Here is a 21,054-nt window from a genome sequence, read left to right on the forward strand (position 1 = left end):
GATTAATGGTTGTGATGGTTTTGGTTTGGTGATCGTGGTTGTGTGCTTGACATAAAGGTAGCAGTTTCAGAGCATCGCTAAGACGATAAGGGTGAATGTTTGTTTCAAATTTTGGGATGAAGTTTATACCGGAAAACAGTAGTAGTAGCAAGATCACGATGGGTTGTTATGGTGGTGGAAGATGGCGATTTAATGGTGGTTTAAGGTGGTGGTCATTGGTGTTTGGCTTAGTTTTTGTTGGACAGAAAAAGAAACAGAAGAAGAGAAGTGCAGGTGTCGTGCATAAAAGAAAAAGGATGGAAGAAGGTGGTGACTATCATGCCTAACATATATCCATATATATATATATATATATATATATATATATATATATATATATATATATATATATATATATATATATGTACACAGAGACAAGATTTATAATATATAATATAATTATATTATAAAATAATAATAATAATAATAATTCATTAAACAGTAATCGAAATAGTAATTGAAGAGATTAGCAGCCATCTCTTTGTCAATTTATGTCGACACTATTAGCATAGTTATTATTTCGTGCTCTTTTGCTAAACAGTTACAGATACATTTAATTCAGAAGAATCTCATATTTTAAAATTAATTCCATTTATTTATTTTGATCGTTATGGTATAAAATTCGAGCATTAACTATTAAATAAAAATTACATCAATTGTCCCTCTCATTCATGGGTGAAATATAAAAAATGTTGAAATTTATTAATTAGCTCCTAAAATTTATATAGCTCGTTTTCGGATCACCGTTTATTTTAAAATTACATAAGTTTGATTTTAGCTTGCTTAATATAAATCGAAACATCAAACGAGTATTACAATCATTTAATATTTATTTTTAATATACTTTATTTATATATATAGATATATTTTAAATAATAATAATAATTATTATAATATCCTATTTTTTTATTTTATTAATTTTTAGTAACAACAATATATAATACTTCAAATTATATTTCGAATTATTATTTAGTTATACATACACACATATCTATTTATGATTAATTGTTCATGAATCGTCGAAAGCAGTCAAAGGTCAATTGAATATATGAAATAGTTCTAAATTTTTGAGATTCAACATAACAGAATTGGCTTATCTTGTCAAAAATATAATATCGTATCGAGAGTTTGGTTTAAAATTAGTCGGAATTTTCCAGGTCGTGACAACAACAGCAAAAGTCGCTTAATAAAATCCTTAGGTGCTTGGCCAAAATCAATACGTGTCCCCAAACAAATGGTGACTCAAAATCCACTCTAGAAGTGATATTAGATTATGGAGAGAAAAAAAATGAAAAGAATTCGGTATAATGAGAATCCCACTATCGGCCCATGAGTTCATGGTTGTCCCACATGCACAACCTATCCTAATTTTATAGTGTAGTTTATAAGAACTTCAATGAAATCAAGTTGATAACACTCCAAACAATTATGTGCTTCTTGTCTCGGTTTGATAACAAAATTAGAAGCATTTTGGCAGCAGGTATAACGGTAGCAGTTCAATGAGTTTCGATGATTGTTGTGGTTATTTATAACGGTTCACAAAGAGGAAGAAAAAGACCCGATGGTGGTTGTTATGGCGGTAAACAGAAGCATGGAGTTGCGGTGGTGTTTATAAGGAAGGTGGTTCGTAAAGGTGGTAATTCGTGGTGATCAAAGTGATAGTGAAAAGTACAAGCAGAAGTTGTTGTTATGGTGATCTTTAATAACGATGAAAGGTGGTATTCAGTTTCAGTTTATATTAGTTTGAACGTATGTAGTAACCATGGTGGTTAGTTTTTGTGAGGTTCGAAGGTTGTGTTGGTGTTTGTTGGTCGTTCTTGGACAGAAGGTAGAGAGAGGATGAGAGAGAGAGATATAAAGAAAGAGAGGGAAAAGGGTGGTCTTCAAAAGGTGGTGAAGGGTTTGCAAGATGGCGTGGTGGTTCTTGGTGGAACAGAAGATGGATATAGTTTTTAAAGATGAATTGAGGATGGATACATTAAGAAAATTCCTTCAGTACTTTCCTACTCACGATTGATTTATATAATTGAATTCAATCGTACATGTTTTCTTTATCACACGAAAACAATAATGAAGAAGAAAAAGAGTGCTGTTTGATTATGATGGATAACAAATTTTTGTTTGTACTATAGTTGATTTGTACTGAATATCAATCACACACAGTTACATTGAAAGATTGAAACTGAATTGGGTCCTATGATTTAATTTACGTATTTATCCCTATTCATAAATGTATGTAATTATATTTTACATATATATATATATATATATATATATATATATATATATATATATATATATATATATATTTAGTTATGTACCAGTATATATATATATATATATCTATTTCTTAATTTGGATACTTAACTAGTATGATTATATTAATAATACTATTAATAATACTATTAATAATATTAATAATAATAATATTAATATTATTGATAAAGGGTTTAATAAATAACAAATAAAACTTTGACAATATTAACCTTAACCAAAATGAAAATTTTTAATAAATTTAGTTACTAATAATGATAAAAAAAAATATGATAATAATAATCCTATAATAATATTAATATTATTAATGATAATAATAATAATAATAATAATAATAATAATAATAATAATAATAATATAATCACTTATACATATCAATTTTTATATATATACTCTTTATTTTTAGAATATAATAATATTTATAATACCAATATTAATATTAATAATAATAATAACAATAAAAGTAATGATCATAATACTTAATGTAACATTTATACATTAACTTTGTAAGTAAGTTTAATATATTGATAATTCATATTATTAAGTATGTAATATTTTATAACATCACATATTGTTTATTTAAATCTATATATTTTATATTTAAAGCAACATACATATAATAGTAATTAGGTTTAGAAACTATATCTATGTATTTACTTTTACACATTTGTTCGTGAATCGTCGGAATTTGTCAAAGGGTAATTGCCTATATGAAATCAGTTCAAAATCTTTTTGAGACTCACATAACAGAATTTGTTTATCGTGTCAAAAAAATATAAGAATTAAAGTTTAAATTTGGTCGGAAATTTCCGGGTCGTCACATAAGGTTTCACCTTGGAAAGGCGTTGTTCGATTTGGTAAACGGGGAAAACTGAATCCAAGGTACATTGAACCATTTAAAATTAAAGATCGTGTCGGACCAGTAGCTTACCGACTTGAATTACCTCAACAACTCACCGGCGTACCTGATACTTTTCACGTATCGAATCTGAAAAAATGTTTAGCCAAAGAAGATCTCACTATTCCTTTAGACGAAATCCAAATCAATAAAAAACTTCAATTCATTGAAGAACCCGTCGAAATAATTGATCGTGAGGTTAAAAGACTTAAGCAAAATAAAATACCAATCGTTAAGGTTCGATGGAATGCTCGTAGAGGACCCGAGTTCACCTGGGAATGTGAAGATCAAATGAAGAAGAAATACCCACACTTATTTACAGATGATACGTCAACACCTCCAACTACTTAAAATTTCGGGACAAAATTTATTTAACGGGTAGGTACTGTAATAACCCGAACTTTTCCATGATTATATATTGTATGAGATTAATATTTACATGAATAAATGTTTCCAACATGTTAAGCAATCAAACTTGTTAATACTTGATTAATTGAAACGGATTTTGTGTTAACATTTGACCACCCAGTTTGTCCGATGATTCACGAACGTTATTACTTGTATATGACATGATATTATATATATATATATATATATATATGTTTAAAATGATAAAATGATAAGTATCTTATTATGTATATTAACAATGAACCTTATACATAAAACAAGACTACTAACCTAAGAAATTCAAAACGATATCTATACGTAACGATTATCGTTGTAATAACGTCTTAATATTTATATATCATATTAAGATATATTATTACATCATGTTATGATAATAATGTAATAATTTAACATCTCATTAGATATAATAACAATGGCATTAATTACATTTAATGAAATCGTTAACTTATAGGTTCTGAAACAACATGTACATGTAACGACTAACGATGACTTAACGACTCAGTTAAAATGTATATACATGTAGTGTATTAAGATGTATTAGTACACTTTTGAAAGACTTCAAGACACATATCAAAGTACTTCTATTGAGCAAAAATGCTTACAATTACATTCTCATTCATTTTCATCAACAATTCTACTCGTATGCACCCGTATTCATACTCGTACAATACACAGCTCCTAGATGTATATACTATTGGTATATACACTTCAATGATCAGCTCTTAGCAGTCCTTAATAAGTCTCAAACATGTGGGAACCATTCTTTATAATCTAGTATGAATTATTTAGCAAGATTAAAAAATATTAATAATCATTCATGACTTATTTACAAGAAAACAAACTTACATATCCTTTATATCTAATCCATATATCACGACCTAAAACACATACAAACACCTTCATTCTTCAATTTTATTCATCTAATTGAACTCTTTCAAGTTCTATCTTCAAGTTCTAAGTGTTCTTCATAAATTCTATAAGTTCTAGTTTCATAAAATCAAGAATACTTTCAAGTTTGCAAGTATACTTCCAAGACTTTCTAATCCATTTGAAGTAATCATCTAAGATCAAGAAACCTTTGTTACTTACAGTAGCTTATCATTCTAATTCAAGGTAATACTCATATTCAAACTTTGATTCAATTTCTATAACTATAACTATCTTAATTCGAGTAGAAAATCTTACTTGAACTTGTTTTCGTGTCATGATTCTACTTCAAGAACTTTCAAGCCATTCAAGATCTTTTGAAGCTAGATCATTTCTTGTCACTTCCAGTAGGTTTACCTACTAAATTTGAGGTAGTAATGATGTTCATAACATCATTCGATTCATATATATAACTATCTTATTCGAAGATCTAAACTTGTAATCACTAGAACATAGTTTAGTTAATTATAAACTTGTTCGCAAACAAAGTTAATCCTTCTAACTTGACTTTTAAAATCAACTAAACACATGTTCTATATCTATATGATATGCTAACTTAATGATTTAAAACCTGGAAACACGAAGAACACTGTAAAACCGGACATACGCCGTCATAGTAAAACCGGGGGCTGTTTTGGGTTAGATAATTAAAAGTTATGATAAACTTTGATTTAAAATTTGTTCTTCTCTGGAAGTATGTTTTTCAAAATGGTCATCAAGACGTCATTTTTTTCGACTGAAATGACTACCTCTACAAAAATGACTTGTAACCTGTATTTCCGACTATAAACCTATACTTTTTCTGTTTAGTTTCATAAAATACAGTTCAATATGAAACCATAGCAAGTTGATTCACTCAAAACGGATTTAAAACGAAGAAGTTATGGGTAAAACAAAATTGGTTAAAAATGGTTAATTTGACTACGGGATGAATTGACAAAAATATATACTAACCATATCCTAACTAACTTATATTGTATTATACATGTATTCTAACATATATTATGTAATCTTGATAGACCATAGACACGTATACTATGTTTTGACATATCATATCGACGTCATCTATATATATTATTTGGAACAACTATAGACACTCTATATGCGGTAATGTTCGAGTTAGCTATACAGGGTTGAGGTTGATTCCAAAATAATATATATACTTTGAGTTGTGATCGAGTCTGAGACTTGTATACACTGGGTCGTGGATTGATTCGAGATAATAGATATTGATTTATTTCTGTACTACTAACTGTGGACTACGAACGTTGGACTGTTAACTTAACAAACTTAAATCGTTAAAACATAATAAAACATATTGTGAATATATTTCGATCATACTTTAATATATATGTATATATTTGTTATAAGTTCGTGAATCGGCCCGTGGCCAAGTCTTATTTTCGACGAAGTAAAAATCTGTGAAAGTGAGTTATAGTCCCACTTTTAAAATCTAATATTTTTGGGATGAGAATACATGCAGCTTTATAAATGTTTTACAAATAGACACAAGTACGCGAAACTACATTCTATGGTTGAATTATTAAACCGAATATTGCCCCTTCAAGTCTGGTAGCCTAAGAATTAGAGAAATGGCCCCTAATTGACGCGAATCCTAAAGATAGATCTATGGGCCTAACAAACCCCATTCTGAAATTTAGAATGCTTTAGTACTTCGATTTATATGGTGATTGCGATTGCCAATTTATGACATACTTGCGAGTATGCGGGGAATATTCTATATGCATTAAAGTTAATGTCGGTTACCAGGTGTTAATCATATGAATGATTTTTATACACTTGCGAGTGTAAGATTATTGAATAAATGAAATCTTGTGGTCTATTATTACGATTTGATAAATATATAGGTTAAACCTATAACTCACCAACATTTTTGTTGACGTTTTAAGCATGTTTATTCTCAGGTGATTATTAAGAGCTTCTGCTGTTGCATGCTAAATAAAGACAGGATTGGAGTCTGCATGCTTGTATAATATTGTTTAAAAACTGCATTCGAAGACTTAAGTTGTTGTGTAATATTATTGTAAACCATTATGTAATGGTCGTGTGAAAACGCTATATTTTAGATTATCATTATTTGATAATCTTCGTAATGTTTTTAAACCTTTATCGATAAAATAAAGGTTATGGTTTCTTTTTTTTTTAAATCGAATGCAGTCTTTGAAAAACGTCTCATATAGAGGTCAAAACCTCGCAGCTAAATCAATTAATATGAAACGTTTATAATCGATATGAACGGGACATTTCACACGCGGTCTTTTTTGCAACGTTCACATCTACTGGTCTCATTCTTGTAAGATCAAGCATTACAAACGGAACATCAGCAGTGGACGAGACACCCTCAAAGTCATGGCCCCCACTCCTGATCCTCATCTCGTATCCGTGTTTCTTGCTGCATAAAAGCGTCACTCGGATCTGAGCATCATTGATGGGAGTCACAATGAGCGAACGTTTAGGTGTAGATGATTTAATGAATCTTTGATTGTTGACTGCAACTTCCCAAATAGGAAGGAAAGATGAATTGGTTGGGGTAAAAATGACTTGAGAGATTGAAGAGACATTATTTGAGTTGGATTCAAGGCAACTTATGAAATCTTCAAAATTTGGTGCAGCATTATCATGAATGTGTGATAATAATTTTCCACAAAAAGATACAGCTAAAACCAAGAGTATCAGTTGAAATGTATTCATGTTTATAATTTGTTAATGTGATAGCCAATGGAGAGCGTTTATTTATATATTTAAGTTAGAGGTTAGGATGGGATTCAAGTTAAAGGTTATCAAATACTCAAGTCATCGCTATGGTTGTATTAATTATAAAATTGTTAATGTGATATTGAATTAGTAATTATTTATAGAAGAATTTATAGAACAAAATTACGAGAGAGGCGGATACACAAATCAATTAAAAAGGTAAATATTATAAATTTTTGGAATAATACTCTGTATGCGAACCTCTTGTGTATAACAAGTGTTTCCATGCAATGAAATTGTAAAACTAGTAGATCATTTGTATCGGGGGTTAAACAACCCCGTTGTTGCCGACGTGTTCACCCGAAAACGCCAACTCGCCGCCGTATCGCGGCGTTGGCAACCGGCGTTGGACCGGCGTTGGGACGACTCCGACGGAGCTTCCAACGGACGTTTTGTCCACGTGGTGCGTTTTGATTTGCCCCAAAAATTGATTCGTTGGTAGTGGAGAGCCGTTGGGAAAAAAAAATTAATTATTTTTACTATTATATATATATATATATATATCCCAATTTTACTCAACAAAAATACACACAATTTACCTCAAACACTCTCAATTTCATCTTTACTTACAAAAAAAATGGCTAACACTCCAAGCAATTCACTTTATGTTATTTCATCTTTTAATATTAAGTATTTAATTTATGTATTTTTTTTATCTTGTATTTTTAATTATGTACTTTATTTTATTTAATGTTATTGATTTTAAGTCTTTTTAATTTTTAACAAATTTTTATTTTTATTTATAACAATAAAAATAAAATAAAACAAATAAATAAAACAGAAAAATACAAAATTAAATGCCACATCAGCATTCCAGTAAAACAACAACACCAACTCACAACACCACCACTACTCACTCCACAACACAACACAACACAACACGTCATAGTCATCAAAAAAGTGCAAAAAATGCACAACACGAACTCACAACACGAACTACCAGTACAAATGGTCGTATACTCCGTGTTGCCAACACCGGGTTTTGCCATATCATTGAAAAGTGGCCAACACCAGGTCTTACCAACGTGGTATCCATTTGACTATTATTTTTCTTTTTTCTTTTTCACTTTTTCCAAAACCATTTTTTTATTTGACTTGCGATTCTTATATTATTTCGGTTTATGTTTTAATCAGTTCCATTGCTTCTTACATTATTTTGGTTTTTTAGAAAAAATGGAAAAAACAAAAAAAAAAAAACAAAAAAAAAAAAAAAATTCAAATTGGTGTCACGTAAGTAGGACCCCTGTATTGACAACACTAGTTTTTGATGATATGACAAATACGATGGTGGGTATATTAGTTCTACCATTATTCCCTTTCATGAAAAAACACTTGTTTTACAAATCAGCTTTATATAGAAATGAAATACGATTCGTGTCAGCTGTCATGTTGGATCTTTGGGAAGATGGATTGATATCAAAGGCCCTCATTTAATCATGGTCAAATGGCCCGAAAATGTAACATACGTTACCCAATTTGACAATCAAGGTAACTCCTAATTTGTGTAAGCACGAAAAGGACTGCAATTTAATTTTTGCTCTGTAAATTGAGGATTACGTGTTCAAAATTTTTAAAATTGAGGTAATATTCGTTAAATTCACTAACGACAGTTAGTCAAAATTACAAAATTGGTCACTAAAGTTTTAAAAAATTTACACCAAAAGTCCTCTTTACCATCTTCATCAACGTTCTTCAATGATTTGGAAAAAAGTGGGAATGATGAGTTTTTCATAATCAAATCGTTAACGTTTCTTGAAAATTTGAGATCCTAATTCGCTAAAACAAGTTCGAATTTGAGAGTCAAAGTTTCGGATTAAAAGTCAACAGGAATTTCAAGGATAAAATTCGAACTTTGTGTTTTGACTCAGGTTATGGAAATCATTTTCGAGTGTTTGTGAATGAATTTGAAACATATTTCATGTTGAGATCGAGACCTGAAACCGTGTTCATGTTGAGATCGAAAATGGTGTTCATATTCATCTTCAACCTATGATTGTGCGAATTTGAAGATGTTTGACTCTGAATTCTTGTGGAAATCATCTAATCGATGGTTTTAGAACATATGTGAACCGATTTCATGCTCGAAATCAGTCAGAATAATTGGATACATAATTGGTTTCATCACAGAAAAAAGTGCAATGTTGCTGCATTACGGGGTTAGAGGATGAAAATAGGCTTGTACACATTAATTGGGGGTTCATCCTGAAGACATCACCTGGACACATTGATTTAGAGGATGAAGATTGAGATTGAAGATGATGAAGAGGTTATTGGTGCAATCTTTTAACAAATTTTAGGGACCAACTGTATAATTTTGACTGACGATCGTTAATGAATTTGGCGTTGTTACCTTTTCTCTGAAGTTTTTAAAATTAAAATCTTTTTCGGGCATCTTTTTTGGGGGTTACCTTGATTGTCAAATTTGACAACATAGGTTACCTTTTCGGGTCATTTGCCCTTTAATTATTTATGATTTTGTACCACATTTTACTATTTTCTTTTAGAATTTGTAATGTTCTTTTTATATTATTCTAAGTTTTAAATATTTTTATTTCTATTAATTTGTTAACGTTGCTTAAAAGAATAGTCGAACCTTGCTTAAATCTATTGAGTAAAAATTTAAGTTTGGTTTTTGAACAGTTTTAAGTGTTGAAAGTCCGAAAAATTCAAACTATCCAAGGATAATCTGGAACGGTCTAGACTACATCTATTTTTCAATTTTTCAGATTACACTAGTTTTGAGAGTATAATATAATAATTTTTGATGCAAAATCGCATAACTTATTTTTATTATCATTATTGTAACTTCGAACTTTGTGATTAAATCAACTAACCATGCTACTGATGTACAATTGGGTGATTAAATCATAAATTTTAAAAGTCGTAATACAGTTGTATGATGGCTTCTATTTTTCTGGCTATTCCTGATTTATAATAAAGACCTTTATATCAAAAATATTAATATAAATGAACATATCAAAATTTATATCTAAAATATTGAAGAAACAAGCATGATTTATAATTGGACTAGTCAAATATAAATGAAGTAACAAAAGCACGATTAGTTTTTGTCAAATATTGAAGAAACAAGCATGTTTAGTCAAATAGTTTCAGACTTCGATTGTGTACAGGACTGAAAGACCAATTCTAACAAAAAAAAGGTACCTTATTTGGAGAACCATAATCTATGTTTGGATTTTGGGTTGCTTAATCCTTTCTACGCTTCAGTAATGAAAGAGCAGAGGTCTCAAAGATCGTTCGCTGACGAATTGCTTAATCTGATTGACGGATTGAGATCGCTGACGAATTGCTTAATCTGATTGACGGATTGAGAATCATTTAGGGTTTTTTTAGTAGCGATTGAGGGATTTAGAGATTAAGATCGTTTGCTGAGGAATCGAGTAGATACGATTAAGATCGTTCATCGATGCAGATCTAATCTGAGATTGAATTTTAGTACCAGGACTCATTTGGGTCAGGCCTAGACCCAATTGATCTTTTAAAATAAGTTGGGCTGTGGTGGGCTAAATATTTGGACCCCCTTCTTTTTCTTTTCTATTTAATAGTTGGACCCATTTGGGTCTTTAATTGAACCCAGTGGACCTCTTTTTAATGGTTTAGGTCCTGCTTGCCAGGTCTAATTTAAACCAATAACAATGACTAAAACAAAACCAAGCAGACATATTTTCAAAAGCACATTGAAATATGAATTCGGCCTTCACTATGTTCCATTAAATAACCGCTAAAATATTGACACACATCTACATAATTTTAGTACTACATCATCATACAAGGTAGCGTACTCGTAGATCAGCTAGGATGAACAATCTAAGACACATATGTATATCGCATTTACGTCGAGCATACAAACAAAAAGCAATGGTTGAATCAAATATTCACTTGATATTGAAAAGGATTTATAAAAAAGATAAAAAGACACATTTTCTTCATCCGACCACAATGACTGGAAGTTATTACCACAAAATCTTTGGTTTGAAGGGAGCTTGAGATGAAAATTCACAGCTAACGATGATGATCTTCATGTTGAAACATTCACCTACACAAATTTACAAACTCTTAAAATCCCGTATGTACATTCTAAGTATACTAAAATCTACTAACATAAGCAAAAATAAAGGAAACTAAAAAGATTTACCATTAGGTTGTTAGAAAAGTCGTGGTCATTGAGCTTTATGTTAGGTGCAAGAGTCCATATTTGTGTGTTGGATTCGTACAGCAGTAGGTGTAATTCACAGCGGTCCAACCCAATTTTGTAATAAGGTTGCACCTGCGTATCTAGAGCGGTCCAACCCAATTTCGACCCGTATAGTCGATGAGGGTTAATATTGATAACTTTTATTAATGGGTGAAGTAAGTAAAACAACTTTTTTTAGCTAAAACACTAACATGTCATAAGTCGCTTAAAGTTTCTACTTTAGACATTTTATAACACTAACATATAACAAAATAATATTTTGGGATTTTAGCTCCTAACATTAGACTATTTCCCAATCTTACTTCAAATCAACACTGCCAAAGTACTTGAAACGCCGAGATTAGAAAGGGTATATACATATGAATGACTGCTCAACATATATTAAGATAGTATATGTTTTTTTTATATTTAAGTAAGTTTAGTACTTGATTTGCTTCTAAAGCTTCAATTATGCTAATGAGATACGTAGGCGAAACAATAATTCGTAAGAGAATTTGTACGTACATTTAGGACTCAACATATATTAAGATAGTATATGATTTTTTAATATTTAAGTAAGTTTAGTACTTGATTTGCTTCTAAAGCTTCAAATATGCTAATGACATAGGTAGGCGAAACAATAATTCGTAAGAGAATTTGTACGTACATTTAGGACTCAACCGTAGTGTGTTGTCCATCTTATACAAAATTATGATACATCTTAATATTGGGTTAATTAAAACTCATATTTTAATGGAACTCAATTATAGGGCTGTCTCTCAATACAAATTAAGACGCCATTATCTTCACATACGGTTTCAAGTTGTGTAATCTTAAAGAATTCTATTACAAAGGAACTCTTACCAACAAATGTGGTTTCTTTGTTGTCATTCCTGCAGAATTAGAGAAGCATATTACTAAATTGCAAGGCCAAAAAATCAGTAAAACACTCACTTTTGTAATTTGAATTTGATATCATGTATAATCAATTAAATCAATGATGAGCATTATTTTATAGAAAAAACTAAGATTCGTACCTTACAACAGTGTATACATTGGTATATCACATGCGCCCGCTTTGATTCCCATTTGAAACTGAGAATTGATAAACACGGATGAGATAATGGACGACGTGATCTTCAATTGAAAAATTGGATGATACTCAGGAGATATAGTCGATTATAAAATCAGACCCACTTTGATTATAACAAAAATGATGGGTTCTTGGTTGATTGATCATAGAACGTATATTACATCTTCATAGATGAACCCTAATTTAGAAAGAGATCTGCCCAACCCTAATTAAGAGTTTGTAAAAGAAGCGTAATTGAAGCGGCATAGGATTCCAACCCTTAAATGTAACACTTGGAATGGCGATTGGTTATCTGTTTATCAATTGCATTGTAAGACCCAATATTTATTGTACATAATGTATTTATGGTGTACGATGCGTGTATGAAGTGTACGAAGCATGTACGTGTTGCTTGCTCGAACGTCGAAGGAAACTGGACGTTGTCTGAAGTGACAAGGTGTGAACGTATCTTTTCAACCCCAAATAAAGTTTGAGTTGATGTTTCAAAAACCTTACCATTATAAAGAAAATCTTATTACGTTTCCAATGATATTTGATTCATCAAAAACGGAGCTACAGTCAAAAAGTTATGGCCAAAACAAGTTACTGAAAACTGCATCTGAAGGTTGGAGCGGCGCTCCACCCTATGGAGCGGCGCTCTGATTGCGTCTGATGCAATTTTCAGCATTTTTAAAGGGTTTAAATGAGGGGTACTTTGGTCTTTTCACTTGGGGTCGGTTTGGGATCATCAAAACTAATCTAGAACTCAATTGGAGCTCATTCTCACCCACACAAACACTCTCTTCAAACCCTAGTGAGAGAAACCCACTTTTAGTGAGAGAGAGCTTGATTTGGAGAAGAAGGAGTCGGATTCTCACCAAAGCTCGGGTTTTAAAGTTGTTCATCTCGTTCACGGCTACGTTGTGGTAGTATTGGTAAGTTCAAACTCTGAATTTCATTTGTTTGATTTGATATTCAAGTTAGGGTTTGAGATTGTTAGTTGTAAAACCCATTTAGTTGATGAAGAGGGTTTATGGAAACTTGCTATGTTGATATTTGGCGGGTTTTGGGTTGGTTAATGATTTAACCATGTTTAAGGCTTGTAAGTAGTGTGCAATCACTAGTGTTAGTGATTATGGAAGTGTTGGAACCACTTTAGGTGAATTTGGGTAGACTAATTTTGAAATGGGTCAAAATTAGGGTTTAAGTGTCAATTTGGGCAAGTTTGGTGTTTAACACTTATGATTGGGTTTAATTGGCGTATTAGGACCATTCTCACTTGTGTTAGTGATTATTGGCTAGTTTAGGCGCGGTTTGAGCTTGGAAGTGCAATTGGGTCGAAATTGCATTAGTTGTCAAATTGGGTTGGTTTATAAATCCATCCTAATTGTGTTGTTGTATTTGTGATAATGGAATAGGCACATTCCATTGGCGAGTTGCGGATTATTTTAGGTTGCATTCATCAAGGCGACAAGGTGAGTGTTAATATCCTATGTGCATATGTATGTGTAGGATGGGTGCGGGTCGGGTGAAGTGATTCTCGGTTATAGAGCTCACTTCACATATAGGTGAATTTGATGGACTTGTGTATAGGTCCAAGTGGCACGATTGTGCGTTTTGGTTGACCAACTTTGGCGAGGTGCACATTTTGTGTGCACGTCATCACACGTGGTTGTGATGTGGATGATATAACCCCAATGGCGAAGGGTTTTGGATATTGAGAAGTGAGTCACGTGTGGATGCGGATTCACGATGACGCGTGTAGTTTTGGTCATCTTATTGAATTGTGAAAGTGGATCTCGTGTAGTTCGAATTCACGATGACGCGTGTAGTTCGGTCATCTTATTGAGGTAGTGATCTCGTGTGGTTGCGGATTCACTAAGGCTCGTGTAGTTCGCCCAATCTCAATTGTGTTATGGTAATGAAGATAGTAGTCTCGTGTGGATGCGGATTTACTAAGGCTCGTGTAGTTCGGCCAATCTTCATGGGGTAATTGGTTGTTGGTTTTCGGTATTGGGTTAAGGGGTTAACCTTAGACATTTATATATAGTTTTATATATATATATTGTCGTTTTGTTGTTATGTAGCTAACCCTCCGGGTGTAGCTTTTTGGCGTTGTTCACATCGTCGTTGGTGAACTTATGTTTGTTGATGTATCCTTAACTTGTTGCTTAGTGATCGTACGGTATGCTTAGCTTAGCTTGCCTTTACGCTTGGATGCTCCGGTATGCGGTATTTGATTATTTGTGTGGCGTGTCCATTTTATGCATATATATGTATGTAGTATATTCTTACTCACTAAGCGTTAGCTTACCCTCTCGTTGTTTAGTTTTTATAGATGTGCATGGATGCGGTGGCTCGGGTAAGCATGGGAATTAGTGGACTTGCGTAGTTGCTTAGAAGACTTGCTTTTGGATTTGATTAGGATTGGGTAGCGTATCCCCAATCGCCATGCTCGACTTTATTTTGTAATAAAAGTCATATGGTCGAAGTTTGCATTTTGTACAAAAAGGGTAATTTGGGCATATGTGGGCCCGGTGTCATATAACTCATTTTATTATTGAAACGTGTTAGTTTTAACTATTATTAAATGTTGTGAAAACCGTTTCGTCTAAAAGTGTCGGGAAGCGGGAGATCTTTTTGTGGGAAAACAACTTTTGGGACAGCAGGGATCGGAGCGGCGCGCCCCTATATGGAGCGGCGCTCCATTTGCCTGTAAACTTGATCTTTGTAAAAAAAAATGTAAGCGTGTTTTGGTTGGATAACGGGTTGGGATGTTACAAGTGGTATCAGAGCATGGTCTAAGGGATTTAGGTGACTTGAGTTAGGTGCCTAGACTTAGACTTTTGTGTGTGCTAAATTGTTGCGGGACTTGTAGGAGTACGTGTCGGAATGGGTTATAGTTAGTGCCTTGTTTGTAGGTGGACTGACATTTATATTAATATGCGGATATTATTAATATGTGATTGCGTTGTATTTGGTTTATGTTTGCGGTTGCATATATATCATCGAGCGAGGCGGTCGTTGTACTAACGAGTTGATACGGCGTGTATGCGTAATAAGGACTTGCAAACCTTATTACGGGTGCAAATCGTGTCCAGCAAGTGATGTACGACGAGTGTCTAGCAAGATGGAGCGGTATTATGTGTGTGCTTTATACGTTCGTGATCTAATCGCTTTGCATTCCTTGGAATGGCGACGGGAAACGGGATCGAGACGAACGATTTGGAGTTTAACGCTAGAGTTGCGGCCGCCGTTGCGGAGCAAATGAGTGCGTTTCGAGAAGAAATGGATAGGAAGTATTCCGAACTTCAAGGTAGTAGTGGAATGGAGCGTTGTCTTAAGAGCTTCATGAGGACTAAACCCCCAATGTATGACGGAAAATCGGATCCTTTGGTAAGCACAACTTGGATCTCGGATGTCGAAGGGTGTTTTCGTACTATTGAATGCCCTCCCGAGAAAAAGACAAGACTCGCTACTAGTTTGTTGCGGAGTAGGGCAAAGGATTGGTTGGATGGTAAGATTGATCTTGTCGGTGGCGAAACGTTTATGGCGTTATCGTGGGACGAGTTTAAGAAAGAATTCTTCGAGGAGTTCCGAACTTCAGCCGATTTGTCGGAAATGCGTAATGAGTTGCGGAATTTGAAACAGGGTTCTATGGATTGAATACTATCAAGATGACCTTTATGGCGAAGGCTCGTTTTTGCCCGGAGTATTTGGGGAATGACCATTTGTTGATGCAAGATTTCTATCGAACTTTGAATGATGACTTGAAGAATAAGATTAGCCGGGGTTACGCGAAATCGTTTTTGGAATTATTTGCTGTGGCTAGAGGTTTCGAGTCGTATTCGCGATCAAAGATGGGTGAACCTTCAAGTGAGAGAAGGGTTGTTTCTTATGGTGCTCCAAGTAAGAGGACTAAGGGTCCGAGTGTGAGCACGGGTGGTACGCGGATGAGTATATTAGATTCTAGCGCGTCTAGATGTTACAATTGTAGCGTGAGGGGTCACAATTCTTGGGAATGTTCGGTGCCAAAGGGTGATGGCATGGTGTGCTTCATTTGCCAAGAAGAAGGACATCGTAAGTCAGAATGTCCCAAGTTAGCGGGGACGGGTGCGGCAAGGAGACGTTAAGGTACGTTTCATTTTAATAAATATGTCATTTGATTATTTATTATGCGCCGTTGAGTTTGAGATTATTAGATGCATTGTTTATGCATGTTATTGATATGGGTGACGTTCCTAATGGAAGTACCCTATGGTGACGTTTGATTGTCGGGCGAAGGGCGTAAGACTAGGTGCAACCAAGCATTCATTAGTATTTGGGAAATGTTTCTACCAAGCCATGGAAATGGGTTTTGGTGTTCGGTTGTTAAGCGCGTGTTCGCTTTTGTGTTGAAGTTGATGAACCATGAGGTTCGACGGGTGGGATGAAACCCGAGAAATCGAGTGTTGATCTCGATGTATGTTGGTAAAAGAGTCTGCATGACGCGACATTAGGTGCCTCTTTCATACCTACTAGCTGAAATGTGAAAGGACCCGTCCTAATCCATCCGGATAAAGTCCACATCGATTATAAACGATTCACAATAGTTGATTACATCGCGAGGTATTTGACCTCTATATGATACATTTTACAAACATTGCATTCGTTTTTAAAAGACATACTTTCATTACATCGAAAGTTGACGGCATGCATACCATTTCATAATATATCTAACTATAATTGACTTAATAATAATATTGATGAACTCAACAACTCGAATGCAACGTCTTTCGAAATATGCCATGAATGACTCCAAGTAATATCTATAAAATGAGCAATTGCACAGCGGAAGATTTCTTTCGTACCTGAGAATAAACATGCTTTAAAGTGTCAACCAAAAGGTTGGTGAGTTCATTAGTTTAACATAAATAATCATTTCATAATTTTAATAGACCACAAGATTTCATATTCCATTTCTCGTAAACATACGTCCCATGCATAGAGACAAAAATATCATTCATATGGATTGAACACCTGGTAACCGACCTTAACATATGCATATAAGAATATCCCCATCATTCCGGGATCCTCCTTCGGACATGATATAAATTTCGAAGTACTAAAGCATCCGGTACTTTGGATGGGGCTTGTTGGGCCCGATAGATCTATCTTTAGAGTTCGCGTCAATTAGGGTGTCTGTTCCCTAATTCTTAGATTACCAGACTAAATAAAAAGGGGCATATTCAGTTTAATAATCCAGCCATAGAATGTAGTTTCGATCACTTGTGTCTATTTCGTAAAGCATTTATAAAAGCAGCGCATGTATTCTCAGTCCCAAAAATATATATTGCAAAAGCATTTAAAAAGGGAGCAAATGAAACTCACACATATAAATATTGTAAAACAGTTAATAAAGTATTTGCATATATTCTCAGCCCAAAAATGTATATAAAAAGGGAATAATGAAACTCACACATATAAATATTGCAAAACAATTATTAAAACATTGCATGTATTCTCAGCCCAAAAATGTAATAAGTAAAAAGGGAAAATGAAACTCACCATACTGTATTTTGTAGTAAAAATACATATAACATCATTGAACAAGTGTAAGGTTGGCCTTGGATTCACGAACCTATATTATTCGTATATCTATTAATACATATAATCGTAACTGAACGAATTTATCTATTATATCTTAATTCATATATTATATGTATTTAATTTGTGTATATATTCAAAATGTTTAGTATTAATATAGTTATGTATATTTGATTAGTATTTTAATAAAAATCCGAACTTGTTATATATGGATATTTATATAAAGTTTGTTAATATGATTAAAGCATACTTATAACCTTAATAATACCTTTAAAACTTTTATTTTCATAAACGTAATTATTTTAGTAATAATGATATAGATAATATTGGTACTAATAATAATGTTAGTTTTTAATGAAAAACAAAATAATAAATTTAGTAAAAATTATCATAATGATACCAATAATAAACAATATTACTAATGGTAATCATGTTAATAATAATAATGATTATATTTATGATAATACATATGTTACTAATAATAATAATAACTAGTAATAACAATATTAATAATAATAACAATAATAATAATGATTAATAATAATAATAATAATAATAATAATAATAACAATAATAATAATAATAATAATAATAATAATAATAATAATAATAATAATAGAATTAGTAATAAAAAATACCTTAGAGGCTCCGCAAAGAAAAAAAATGCTCGAAGTGGGACTCGAACCCATGACCTATCGCTAACACAAAACACCCCTATACCATCCCGCTGTTTATGTTTTTCATAATTATCTCGTGCTTTTAAATATATAACGTATACTAAGCTGTTATCCTCTTCCTCATAAATTCATTATCATTAACATCGCCATTGATTACCATTTCATAATTATACCATCATCTCTTCATTTTCAAATCATGAACATATCATGATCAACATCGTCACTTAATCATACCATCACTATCGTATAACCATCATCATCAATCACGACGTCCTCTACATACCATCATCATTAATAGCCATCATCGTTTTCCTTCAACATCATCATACATCGACATCATCAACGTTTTATGATCATCATCTTCTTTGAATCCTCTCGTCATCATCTTCATTCTTATATTATCGTCATCATCTCACGATCATTATCATCATCCTAACATCATCATCATTCCTTGTCTCGTGAATGTTTTAAACAACAGAAAAAAATATGGATACAACAATGGTTGTAGCAGCAACCATACTATCATCACCATTCCTTTTTCGACCCAAACTAGAGAGTCAAATAAACTAACTCGGCCCACGTATTACCATATATGGCCTACGAATTAAAGAAAGAAAATCGTGGCCCTCCTTTAAATCAAGTTGTGGGATATCTTTATCATATAAAAAAAAACACTGCCCCATCCAATCAGTATGCATGTCCCATGATTTCTTTAATCAATCGAAATATGTCTCGGCCCCACCCAAATTTACATAAGCTTCATTAGTAATTAACGGCCCACATGAGGATGATATACAGCTCGATAGCATACACAAAAAGTAAATTTGGTTCCTGACTAGCGTAGTGGAATACGTAAAGATATAATATATAAATGGAATGAAATTCCTTGGATACCCATTTGATCAGTCGACATCTAATGAACCATTATCATCATTCTTTTACTCATTTGTCCTAATACATTGGCTCCACTAACTAACCCACTAGTAATTGTTTACACCCTTTATCTCTTTATTCCTTATTATATAACACATTCCACTAGTAATTAAAGTAGTAGCAGTTTTATACGATCAAGCCATTAACATAGCAGTAGAAATGGGTCTTGGATTCGTTTGATTTCATTTAACAGACCAAGAATAGAAGTAGCATCGGTACTTAGCTGTAATCGTACAACATGTGTGAAAATGAAGAAATGGTGGCTTGATTCAAGGTTGGAGATGGTAGTGGTAGAATGGCGGGTTGGTAGTAACAGCTCAAGGTGATGATTTTATTCATGGTGGGGTGAAGGTGATAGATTGATGGTTCATGAAGCAAGAATGAACTAGAGAGAGATGCAAAAAAAAATATATTAGTTGTGATGATAAAGGTGATCGAATGATACAGAAAACAATAAGTGGGTTTCACGGCCGAGTGAAGTGATTCGGTTTGCATCTGGGTTCGACAGTAAGATAAACGACGCAGTAGTTGCAGCAATTCATATTAGTGGTGGTGAAGGTGGTGTTCGTTGTACGTTTCCAAGCCATATGCCTCGTACTAACATGTATATATATATGCGTAACTTGGAGAAAGATAGAAAAAGAGATATGGAGATAGTGTAGTGATCGTGTGTGATATGAGATTGAATAACAAACGTCTCAACATCATTTATCAGTTTATCATTATTACCTTTTGTTTCCATCATTCTCGTTCATTTTATAGTAACAAAAAAATAGAAATTGGGTTTGTGTTTCGATGGTGGTGGTGTGCTTTATGGCGAAAAGAAACAGAAATATGATGGAGCAATAGTCGAGTTTAATGGCTGCTGCATTGGTTTTCGTTTGAGGCTGGACAGAAAAACATAAACTGACGCAGCAGGTATCATGATTTAAAAAGGTGATGGTGTCTAAAGGTTGAAGATGGTGATCACGGTGGTGATGTTGTCAACCGAAAACAATAGCAAGAGAAAAGTGATAGTTGGTGTTGGGTTTTGTGGTGATGAAGGAATTGATCGAGTTAACCTCATATCACTGAATTAGCTTGTTTATAACTCGAATTGATGTCGACCCTATGGTACATCAGGTACAAAAATATAATAAAGAATATTTAAAGGAGAAAGCGATTGCAAACGGATTTTGGCTGTTATTGAGATCTTAATATCGTGATTTGTACTATCTTGAATAGAAACGAAATTATCTACAGGTTGATTGATAGAGATTTGAAACAGAAT

General features: G+C 32.9%; 1 protein-coding gene across 1 annotated transcript in view; it reads right to left on the minus strand.

Annotated features, from left to right (window-relative positions):
- LOC139849894 (tetrahydroberberine oxidase-like) overlaps nt 1-7,258 on the minus strand; it is a 153,286-nt gene extending 146,028 nt beyond the window's left edge. Inside the window, exon 1 of the mRNA XM_071839509.1 lies at nt 6,817-7,258. Within this exon, the coding sequence (XP_071695610.1) occupies nt 6,817-7,258 (442 nt within the window). The remainder of the gene's footprint in view (nt 1-6,816) is intronic.
- Nucleotides 7,259-21,054: the final 13,796 nt, after the last annotated feature.

The sequence above is a fragment of the Rutidosis leptorrhynchoides genome, chromosome 5 (assembly GCF_046630445.1).
Source record: "Rutidosis leptorrhynchoides isolate AG116_Rl617_1_P2 chromosome 5, CSIRO_AGI_Rlap_v1, whole genome shotgun sequence".
Taxonomy (NCBI): Eukaryota; Viridiplantae; Streptophyta; class Magnoliopsida; order Asterales; family Asteraceae; genus Rutidosis; species Rutidosis leptorrhynchoides.